The 11,542-nt window shown below is 54.0% G+C and overlaps 1 protein-coding gene across 1 annotated transcript; it reads left to right on the forward strand.

The window, feature by feature from the left end:
- Positions 1-904: 904 nt before the first annotated feature.
- AP2M1 (adaptor related protein complex 2 subunit mu 1) lies at positions 905-10,096 on the forward strand. The gene is made up of 11 exons (XM_002758117.6): positions 905-1,009; positions 2,977-3,093; positions 4,958-5,223; positions 6,220-6,302; positions 6,898-7,033; positions 7,132-7,273; positions 7,745-7,864; positions 7,963-8,098; positions 8,202-8,299; positions 8,768-8,879; positions 9,479-10,096. Exons 2-11 carry the CDS (start codon positions 3,020-3,022, stop codon positions 9,611-9,613), a joined length of 1,302 nt encoding a protein of 433 aa, XP_002758163.1. The 5' UTR covers positions 905-1,009; positions 2,977-3,019; the 3' UTR covers positions 9,614-10,096.
- Positions 10,097-11,542: the final 1,446 nt, after the last annotated feature.

Consider the following 11,542-nt stretch of genomic DNA (forward strand, 5'->3'; position numbering starts at 1 on the left):
TTTCTCTCTGCCCACAGAAAGAGAGGAGCCAACAGATCTTCTTCAGATTCTGCAAGAACCAAGCAAGCCCTTCATGTTTGAGGGTTGGCTCTATCTCCTCAGCTTGGATGTAAAGCTTATGTTTATCAAAGAGGAGATTTCAAATCCCATGTCCAACTAAATTCAACTCTTTTAACATCTTTTGAGCAGCATATATGCCTATCACTAGAAGTCATAACAATCGTATAGCTAAGGAGAACATTGGCCCGTTCATGAAAAGCTTTAGCTGACCTCGAGGAAGAGTGTACAGTCATGGACATATTTGTGAAAAGCTTTAGTTTCTTCCCAAGTAGTCGCCTCCTTCCTCCCCGCTCTTCTCCTTGGGTCTTGAATCCCTTGGAAAAAGCTCATGTCTGGAACAAATGTCTGAGAAAAGCTTGGGAGAATCAGAGGTACAGTTAGAAAGCAGTAAATTCGGCACAAACACTTCTGCCAAGTTGCATTTATTTGTGTGTAAAGTGAGGACAGCCAGTCTTGGAACTCTGGAGACAGAAAAGGCCTACAGCAATCCGAGGTTTAACAGATGTGCTTCTACAAACGGCATTAATATTCCAAAGCTCTCTGAAACAAATAGAAACAGGAAGAAGTGCAGAGACTACAATTCCCAGAGTGCTCAGTGAAAAAAAAATAAGGTGGGTGGAGCGGTGTATGCTGGACTGTGTATTTCTGGTAGGGCCGACTAAGGCCACGCCTATCTCTCCCCCTGAGGCGGGGACGGTTTCTCGAAGGCCGTCGGTAGTTGTGGTTTTGCTAAACGTAGAGCGCTTCAAATCGCTAGCAAGGAGGCACCGAAGCCTGACGGGATTTGTAGTCAGCGCGGGAGGCGGGCGCGCAAGCGCAGCCGGCTCCGGGGCGGGGCCGCGGCACTGCGGTGAAAGCCCAGGCAGCGGGCAGACGAGCAGGGGGCGGGCGGACATCTTGGGATTCCGAGAGTGGCCAGGCCGGCAGAGCATAGGGCCGCGGACACCAGGTGAGCCGGGCATCTGGCCTTATGGGTTGGGGGAGAACGCCGCGGGTCGTCTGTCCCGCCGCCCAGCTTTGCCTGCCCTGCACTGAGCTGGGAGAAAAGCTGCCCACACCCGGGAGTGGCTTCAGCCTTCAGACCCGGGAGCGAGCGGACGGTGGGGCGGGGGCGCCCAGGGCGCGGTTGCAGGGCTGGCGGGGAGCGGCGCCCTCCACCTGACCCGCCTGGCGACTCCCATGAGGGAGACCGCCTGGAATCCTCCCAGAGCAGGAACACTGCGCAGCGCCCCCTCCCTAGGATCCTGCCAGCCCCCTGGCCCTCCGCGCAAGGACAATTTTCCCGTCTCGTAGGACAGTGACACCCCCTTGTGCCGCCGCCTTGCACCGTGACAAGTCTCACACCATGCAGCGCCCCCTCCTCTGAGTTCAGTGACACCCCTTGGCTCTTCCTTAGACCTGTGACAGCCCCCGCACCCCGTGGCACCATTTTTTCCCACGATGCCCTCCCCAAGGCGAAAAGCCCACGACCCCCTCATTACTCTGCAGCGGAATCCCAGACAGGTTCTGTCAGCCCCAGCTTGTTCACCACTGTCAATCTCCCCCTGCCGGCTTTTCCTTCTTAAAGCCTTGACCTTTTCCATATAGGGAACTCTTACCTTTAGGTGCACCCCACCAGCCCAGTTTGCTGCTGTGAGCTCACCTGGGGACTCTGCCTGGCTGTCGCTGCAGGTCTTTCCCCTTAACTAAATGTTCCATTTCTGCCCAAGGCCCCACCTCCGGCTCTCCGGTGCCCTGCGCTACCTACCACCCGGTACCTGTGGACTTGGTTCCTTGCCCCAGGCTCTACCTCCATTTTGCATCTCCTTTCCTAGGCTGTTTGGAACTGAGGCATGGGATGAGTCTACCACCTTGAGAGAGCGCTCACCCCTCTGGAAGACCTTGACAGCCACAGGAAAAGGCCTTATTTTCCAGTTTGGAAAAGTCTGCTAAAGTACTTCCTGTGAAATTAATACCAGGGCTAATCCAGGAAATCTGAAACCAAACTAGCGCCTTTTCTCAAACAATTTAAATTAATTTGACCCAAATAATTTGGATAATTCAGGCATTCTGACATCCCTGGCTCTTGCTTAGAGGTACCCAGGCCAGCAGTGAGTTACTAGATGGGCCTGGATCACGATTTCGGATGGAAGGATTTCTTAATTTTATGAGCTTGCACCACCCCCACCCCCACCGCAGTCCTCATTTTTATTGCATTCCAGAGCTTTTTGAAAGGGGAGCGGTGGTCAGAGGTAACTGTGATAGTAGCTTGGGTGATGGAAGTGTAGTCTGCCAGCACTGGACCTTCCTCCTTTGCCCTTCGCCTGCTTATTCCACTGCCAGGAAGAAGAGGTTAAGCCACACTCGCGGGTCGACAGTAGGGCCTAAGGGCTCCCTTCTCTTCTCCTCCTCACACCCTTTCCTGGAATGTGAGTGCCGGAGGTTCAGGCCCTGCGACCTTCTCTGAAGGGTAGTGGAGCCCTACCCGAGCGACTGGATGCTCTAAAGGTTAGGCCTGGGGGCTCCAGGCCTGAACCAGCTGTCGTAATTCCTATTGCCATTCCTGCAGCGGCAGGCAGGCAGGCCTTAGTGACTCACGGGCTGGAGCCTGAGACTGCACAGGAGGTGGCCGAAAAGGATCATTTCTGAGCTCAGTGCTCAGGAGAGGGGGCGGGGGTTACTGATGCTCAGCCCCAGGAAAGGGAGGGTCAAAATGGCCTTAGAGTCCTGGGCCTAACCTCTCTCCTTTTCTTTCTCCCATCCAGTGTGGAATAAACAGGAACTGGAGCCTGGCTGAGGGGAGGGGCCTGTCTGGGAGGGCTGCAGGGTCACTTGCTAGAGGGTTGAGTCAGGAAAAAGGCTCCAGTGACCTGCACAGCTCCACAGGGGATGTTGGCAGGGGTTCTGAGGCCTTTTACCCGCCCCTGCCTATCCTAGGTCTGTTCTCAGAGCGATGGGCCTCGGAGACTGATCTGCCGCCATGATTGGAGGCTTATTCATCTATAATCACAAGGGGGAGGTGCTCATCTCCCGAGTCTACCGAGATGACATCGGGTGAGTCCCCTGGCCCAGCCAGCTGTGCCCCCCTTCGCCCCCCCTCCAGCCCCAGCATGCAGGATTAGGTCTGTTCCCACCAGAGGCTTGACTTGGGCCACTCCGACTCCTGGCTGCATCCTGGAAGCCCAGCTAGTTAGCCTGGCTCCCATTAGGTCTGGTGGTATTGGCCTGGCAGGCAGCCTGCAGGCCACAAGGTGGGACCTGTGGAATGGCAAGGTCCCACAGCCTGAGGAACTCCTGCCCTTCCTGCATCCCGTTTCTTTAGGCCTGGGTGCTCTGGGTGCTGAAGATGAGTGCTTTTGCCCAGGCTACTTAATTCCTTCCTTGAGGAGGAGGGAGAAGTGCCTCCAGTGGGTGGAGTTAGTGGCCAGGCTGGAGGTCCTAATCCATCTAAGCCTTGCTCTCAGAAGCCCTTCTCATGTCAAGCGCCTTCACTGGATTCTATTGAAAGCCTCTCCAGGCTGCCGAATCCTCTCAGGCTTCCTTTCTCAGGAGGAGTCATGCTGCTGACTCAGCTGTCTTCAGTTCCTCTGGGCCATTCCTGGGGGAGATGCTGGGAGGAAGCGTGAGGCACTCTCCGGGTCATGGAGGGAGGGCAGGGAGGCCATGCTGCCGTCCCTGGCCTATCAGACGGCCATGCTGCCGTCCCTGGCCTATCAGACGGCCATGCTGCCATCCCTGGACGGCTCCATATGCTGGGCCCCTTAGACCTTCTCACAGCCACAGCCTGCCTTCTCATTCTGTGCCCCCTGGACACCCTCGTTCTTTCCGACTGAGGGGACCTAGCTAGCCTTCGAGGCACTAAGGAGATGAGGCTCCTCTGGTTCCTGCTGCCTGTTGTTCTTCCCCAGAGAGCTGGAGATAAAGTCACAGAATGGGCCTGTTGCTGTGCCTCTCACTTGACTCCCTGGGTGTTGGGCTGGCCTGGCCTTTGAGGCTGTTTGTCTGTTGGCTGGTGGAGTGCCATGGGCTAGAGCTGCAGCTATGGCAAGGCCTGGCCTGGCTGAACCTGGCTGGCTACACCCCACCCCAGCCCCTCCTGCCTTGGATGGACTGGGCAAGCCAAGGCTGATCATGCGCCGCCTTGCCTGTCCCGTCTGCCTCTGCCTCACAGTGTGTGCTCCCTCCCGGTGTGTTGTGTGTCTAACCCTCTCTCTCGTTGCTGTCACTCTCCTCTTCTTGCTGGCGTCATTTCTCTCATCCCATCTCATTGGCTGCCGTAGCAATAGGTAAGCGGCCTCTCAAGCTGCTGCCCAGGTACAGGTGGGGGGGCCCTGCCCCCATCATTGTTTTCCTGCATCCTTTTCCATTCCCTGAACTTGCTCTGGAGTTGGATCCTGGCAAGAATGGGTTGCACAGTTCCACAGCCCCTTGGTACCTCTCCCTCCTTCGTGACTTCTGAAGTCATGCTGGCTTTGTCTAACTTCTGGAGGAGCTGGCCTTCCCCACTGCTGGGACACTAGCGGGAGGACTGGAGAAGAAGTGTCTCCTCCTGTCCTGGGCCTGGGAGCTTACGGGGAAGCTAGAGAAAGCTGGGAAACTGGGCCAGCCCTGGGAGTCAGGACTGCCTGTCTCTAAACCTGATGAACTTCACGTTATTAAGGTTACGTCGGCCTTGATACCTGACTTCCCTATTTCTCGGGGGCTGCAGACACCAGCCCCGCTCCGGCCCGCTCCCCATGCCTCCACGGGCAGTCATGAGAAGGGAACCACCCTAGTGGTTTAGGCACTGGTTTTCTTTAGAGCGTGTGTGTCAGACTTCTGCAGTAAGGAGGGTGGGGCTGTTAGCAGCTGTGGTTGGTCCTTGTTGGGTGAGGTTGGCCTGGGTGCTGAGCAGGCCCCATGCGCCCTTTTCCCTCAGGAGGAACGCAGTGGATGCCTTTCGGGTCAATGTTATCCATGCCCGGCAGCAGGTGCGCAGCCCCGTTACCAATATTGCACGCACCAGCTTCTTCCACGTCAAGCGGTCCAACATCTGGCTGGCAGCAGTCACCAAGCAGAATGTCAACGCTGCCATGGTCTTCGAATTCCTCTATAAGATGTGTGATGTGATGGCTGCCTACTTTGGCAAGATCAGCGAGGAAAACATCAAGAACAATTTTGTGCTCATATATGAGCTGCTGGACGGTGAGGCTGCTGGGCTGGCAGGGCGGTGGGCCAGGGTGGGGAAGACACAGGCTGGGCCGGGCCTGAAGCTGGGTGCAGGTCTGAGGCTCTGGTGGACTCTGAACTTTCTGAGTATCTGGTCTCTTGGGCTAGGATCTCTATGCCTCTTAGAAGGCCAATTCACATCTAGACCTGAAGGCTGCTCTGAAGTAGAACACAGAAATAGGCCAGCAGGTGTTTGGTGTTTCGGGGGGCTTGGAACCTGACTCAGGTTTGGTGGCTGAGCCTCCCATATTCATCCTCTTTCCTCTGTGGCTTGGACCTTGGTTCACTGGCTGTCCTCCCGGTTTCCCATCTCGGCAGCTGCTTCAGAGCCTGGGGGAGAGTGAGCTATGACAGGCCCCTTTAGGTGCGCTGTTACCTCTGTTTCTCTGTAGAGTGTGATGGAAGGGCAGGTGAGTCCTTCCCTCTTCCGAATGTCTATTTTCTGGAGAAAACGGCTCGAAGCTTCTTGACTTGCCTCCCGCTGGCCATGCGACTCTTCTGTTGATGTCTCTTTTTTTTTTGAGACAGGGTCTTCTCTTGTCACATATGCTGAGTGCAGTGGTGCAGTCGCAGCTCACTGAAGCCTCAGCCTCCTGAGTAGAGGGGACCATGGGCACATGCCACCGTGCTTGGCTCATTGTGACTATTTTTTGCAGAGCTGGGTCTCACTGTGTTGCCCAGGTTGCTCTTGAACTCCTAGTCTCAAGTGATTCTTCCCCTTTGGCCTCCCAAAGTGTCGGGATTACAGGCATGAGCCACTGTGCCTGGCTTTGATTTCTCTAGTTGAAAAAAATAAAACGTTTAAATTGTTTTCTTATAAAGCGCAAATCAGAATAAATGCTACAGAGCTAGAAGACTTTGTTGAGATGATGCCACAGGGTCTTTGGAAGCTGCGCCAGCCAGACATGCAGGCCCGAGCAGGGACTGGAATGAAGCTTTGACCGGGGGCTGATGGTTCCCTTCTTTTTGCAGAGATTCTAGACTTTGGTTACCCACAGAATTCCGAGACAGGCGCGCTGAAAACCTTCATCACCCAGCAGGGCATCAAGAGTCAGGTACTTGAATTGTGCAAACCATAGTCAGGGTGGAGTCCAATCTCCCTTCATCTCCGCTGGCCCCTGAGCCTTGTCTGAGCTGACTCGTGAGCCCTCCCATGACAGGAAGTGCTGGCCTGAGCCTCCTGCTGTGATTGCAGGCTTAGTTTGCCCTGTGTGGTCCTCCCGCTGCAGGAGCAGCCAATTCAGCATCTCTGTTACCAGGAATACAGCTCCAGCAGTTTCCTTCTGCACTGAGGGGTTGGGGAGGAGGCCTGCTCCTGAGGCCTGGTGTTCCTTGTGGGGAGAGAGCTTGGGCCCTCTCCTAGGATCCAAGCCTCATAGTTTTCTCCTCCTTTTCTGCCTCCCTGGCTGCTTCATGTGGGCACCTCGTTGGCCCTGCGGCCCCCAGCATCAGGTAAGCTGTTCCCTTGGCTTCCACCCATGCGGCTTTGCTTTGCTTTATCCAGGCCCTGCCCTTTGGGGCTCACAGGGGAAAATGGATTACAGGTGTGGACTAGAAGGGAGGGGAATGAGGGTGGAATGGGGATAGGGACAGGAGGAGGGAAGGGAGAGAGGAGTGAGGCTATTGCTGTTTGTCTCTGCCCCCATATAGACAAAAGAAGAGCAGTCACAGATCACCAGCCAGGTGACGGGGCAAATCGGCTGGCGGCGAGAGGGTATCAAGTATCGCCGGAATGAGCTCTTCCTGGACGTGCTGGAGAGTGTGAACCTGCTCATGTCCCCACAAGGTGAGGTCCCTTTCATGATAAAGCAGGAGGAGGCCAGGGCAGGATCCTGGGCCTGCCTGCCTGACTCTGCTGCTCCCCATTTGTCTGTTCATCACCAGGGCAGGTGCTGAGCGCCCATGTGTCGGGCCGGGTGGTGATGAAGAGCTACCTGAGTGGGATGCCTGAATGCAAATTTGGGATGAATGACAAGATCGTCATTGAAAAACAGGGCAAAGGCACAGCTGATGAAACAAGCAAGAGGTACCTGAGGCAGGGAGCTGGCGGGAAGGGGTGTCCTGCGGGCTCAGTGGGGTCTAGTGAACCCAAGTTTCTTCAGAACTTCATTCCCACCATAATTGTAAACTCTCTGTTCCCAGTGGTAAGCCTGGCTATTTGCTCTTGACATTAGTGCTAAGAGAGATGAGAGAATTGTCCTCAGAGAGCAAGCCCCTTTGTTTGGTCCCTAGGACCAAGGTCTCTTCTGTACATACTGACAGCCTCTGTCCTGTGTGCCTGAAACACCCCAGTCCCGAACAGCAGGGCTCTCTGGAGAGAATGAGCTTGCAAGCTTCCCTCTCATCCCAAACTCTGGGGCAGACCTCTATGTCAGAAAGCTGCATTCTAGCAGCTTTTCATAGTCTCTGGTGCTAGCCTGGGGTGGAGTGGTCTGCCAGCCTGTCACCTGTCAGTCTCCTATACCAATAAAACCTCCTCCTCTGCCCCTGCCTATAGCGGGAAGCAATCAATTGCCATTGATGACTGCACCTTCCACCAGTGTGTACGACTCAGCAAGTTTGACTCTGAACGCAGCATCAGCTTCATCCCGCCAGATGGAGAGTTTGAGCTTATGAGGTGCCACTGGGGTGGGAGGAGGCAGCGAGTGCTGCTGGCAGAGATTGAGGAGAGGAAGTACATCAGGCTCTTTGGTGACCTTGCTTCCCATCCCTTAGGTATCGCACAACCAAGGACATCATCCTTCCTTTCCGGGTCATCCCGCTAGTGCGAGAAGTGGGACGCACCAAACTGGAGGTCAAGGTGGTCATCAAGTCCAACTTTAAACCCTCACTGCTGGCTCAGAAGATTGAGGTGAGGACAAGGGGCTCTGGGAGGAGGAAGAACTTGTCCCTAGGCATAAAGGCAGCTGATATCACAGCTTGACAGAGCTCCCTGACAGGTGTGTCACTTCTAGGTGAGGATCCCAACCCCCCTGAACACAAGTGGGGTGCAGGTGATCTGCATGAAGGGGAAGGCCAAGTACAAGGCCAGCGAGAACGCCATCGTATGGAAGTGAGTCTTTCCTTCATTAGGCCACAGCAGGGCTCGAGATGGCAGTGCACCTTCTTGTTTCATCTTTGATCTTCTGCATGAGGGGTAGGGGGAGTGTGCCTGTTTGCTGTTCTAGGAGCCTCGGCTTGTACTGTCAGCCCTTATACCTCTGTGTGAGTATGTACATACACGCCTGCATTGGGGTTCATGCATGTGCTTGTTTTTTAAGATGCTTCAGCGTTTCCCTACTTGCCCCTGTAATATATCTGTGAGGCAGACAGCAGAAGACAGTGTGCCCCAGTGTCTAAGCAGAAACTGCATCCTGTCCTAAAGGAGTAGACCCAAGGCTCCCTAGCAAGTGGTTTTCAGGGCCCTGACCACCTCTCCTTGTCCTGGCACCTCCTGGGTTCTCTCTTTGCTTAAAATGGGCAACTGCCCTTGAAACTCCTCCACACTACAACAGGCTGCCCACTGTCCCTGTGTTCCCAGGATCAAGCGCATGGCAGGTATGAAGGAATCGCAGATCAGCGCAGAGATTGAGCTTCTGCCTACCAACGACAAGAAGAAATGGGCTCGACCCCCAATTTCCATGAACTTTGAGGTATGGCAGAGGAGGGACCTAGAGTCATGCCGGGGTATGCTGGAAAATCTTAGAGATCATTTTGATAAACATCTTAGAGGTGAGGAAACTTGAGGCCTAGAAAGAAGTGGCTTTAATTCATAAATCCATCCTTCCCCTTCAAGCCTCTTCGCAGAAATTACTATTCAGAGTGAGGAAAATCTTTTACTTCTCTTGGCTTGTTCTAACACAGTTCTTTTGAAAAACTTAGATTGTTTAAATGTCAGGTGAGACACAAAGTTTACTTGCAGACAGAACAATGGGCTGACTTTGTTTTACAAATGGTAGTCATCATTTTCTCCGCCTTATTTTTGAGTCCATAATATTGAGCAGGATAAGTATATTCTAAAGCAACTCTTCGGTTGCTGTCTCCTGCTGTGAAAGGAACTGATTCAAGGTGTCGTAGGCAGGGCTTTCTTCTCCAGTCACCTCTTAGAGGTCCCTCACCCCCGAGCTGCTTTCAGGGCCGCAGCCATTCAAACACCTGTAGTGGAGATGAAGTAGGGCAGGGCAATGGGACTTTCCAGAGGAGAGCGGCTGTAAGAGGAAGGCCACATTTCTAACGAGCTGTCCTTGCCCAGGTGCCATTTGCACCCTCTGGCCTCAAGGTGCGCTACTTGAAGGTGTTTGAACCGAAGCTGAACTACAGCGACCACGATGTCATCAAATGGGTGCGATACATTGGCCGAAGCGGCATTTATGAAACTCGCTGCTAGCTGCCACGAGGCTGCTAGCCCACGTCCCCACCCACCCTCCTCCACAGGTCCAGGTGCCACTCCCTCCCCTCTACCACATGTCAGTGTCTCCTCCCTCCTGCTTTGCTGCCTTCCCTTTGCACCAGCCCCCGAGTCTAGGTCTGGGCCAAGCACATTGCAAGTGGGACTGGTGGAGCAGTACCTGGGCTCCCCAGGCTCCCTGGGCAGGGTGGCTGAGGTTCCTGCCCTCCCAGCCACCTGTCTGTCCTGGTCTAGTGCCAGGCTCTGAGTTCTGTGACCAAAGCCAGGTGGGTTCCTTTTCCTTCCCACCCTTGTGGCCACACCTCTGGAGTGGGAGGGTTGGCTGCCCCTCACTCGGAGCTCCCCCGAAGGCCAGTAACGGACCCCAGCCCCCAGTCCCACTCTGCTTTGGGATAGTGTGAGCTTCACTTTGTACAGTGTGACTTCGTCCAGTTACAGACCCAATAAACTCTGTGGAGTGGAGTTGTTGGCTGTGTTGACGTGGGAGCTAGGTGGGGAGGGGCTGGTGGCACTGCTCTTCCCACAGTTTTCTGTTCCGAGTACTCTAAAGGCGCTTTCCTTGTCTTGTCCCAGTCAGGCCCCTCCTGGGCCATCCAAGCCCTTATTCTTGTAGGTTGTGGGCCCAGGTTTCCTGGCCCGTACAAGAAAGCCTCAAGGGCAAGCAGCCCCAGTGGGCCCCAGTAACCTGGGGATAGATTATTTCCCTAGCTCCTTTTTGTTCCCCCTGGTCACCAGACTCCTAGGCTCAAGAGATCTTACTTGCCTCGGCCTCCGGAGTAGCTAGGATCACAGGCGTGCGCCACCACAGCACCCAGCTCTTTCTCTAATTCTTAGGCAGATGTTCTCTAATTAGATTAAGTATAGATGAAGCAAAGTTTGTATTTGGCCTTATAGCCATCCTGAGAAACTGACCTCTTAATTCCATCATTTACCCAGCCTTCCCAAATCTTGCTGAGTGGGTGGCAGGAGGAAAGGCTTGTTTCTCCCCCTCCCCGGCAGTGCATTTTACAAAAGTGCCCTTGGGGAATGTCCCAGATCCTGCTGTTGTGTTGGGGCAGATAAAAGAGCAAGTTTGCCTTCAGCGGTTTTCCCTTACTTAGTTTCAGCTTTTTTACACTTGAAAAATCTACTAGAGAAAATTTCAAACATAAACTGAAGTAGAATAATGTAATGGGCCAGGCGCGGTGGCTCATGCCTGTAATCCTAGCACTTTGGGAGGCTGAGGAGCAACGATTACCTGAGGCCGTGAATTCGAGACCAGCCTGACCAACATGGAGAAATCCCATCTTTACTAAAAGTACAAAATTAGCCGGGCATGGTGGCATATGCCTGTAATCCCAGCTACTCAGGAGGCTGAGGCAGGAGAATCACTTGAACCTAGGAGGCGGAGGTTGTGGTGAGCCGAGATCACGCTCAAATTTTAAAATCGATGTTTCCCTTTAGGTCTTGCAATTTTGTCAAAGAAACCAGAGATCTGTAGTTCCTCCCATCAGAATTTGCCAGTTGTCCCCATGAAGTCACTTAACATAATCCTCTTTACCTGTATTTCCTGTAAAATGGTTAACCATCAGGATTGATTGATTCCTCATGATGGCAGGTGTTTTGTGTTTTTTTTTTTTGACGCGGAGTTAATTGTTGCCCAGGCTGGAGTGCAATGGCGCGGTCTCCGCTCACCCCAACCTCCACCTCCCAGGTTCAAGCGATTCTCCTGCCTTAGCCTTCTGAGTAGCTGGGATTACAAGCATGCTCCACCATGCCCTGCTAATTTTGTATTTTTAGTAGAGACGGTATTTCTCCATGTTGGTAAGGCTGGTCTCAAAACTCCTGACCTCAGGTGATCAGCACTCCTCGGCCTCCCAAAGTGCTGGGATTGCTGGTGTGAGCCACTGGGCCCGGCTGATGGCAATG

This window comes from Callithrix jacchus, chromosome 15 (genome assembly GCF_049354715.1).
Source record: "Callithrix jacchus isolate 240 chromosome 15, calJac240_pri, whole genome shotgun sequence".
In the NCBI taxonomy this organism is placed as follows: Eukaryota; Metazoa; Chordata; class Mammalia; order Primates; family Cebidae; genus Callithrix; species Callithrix jacchus.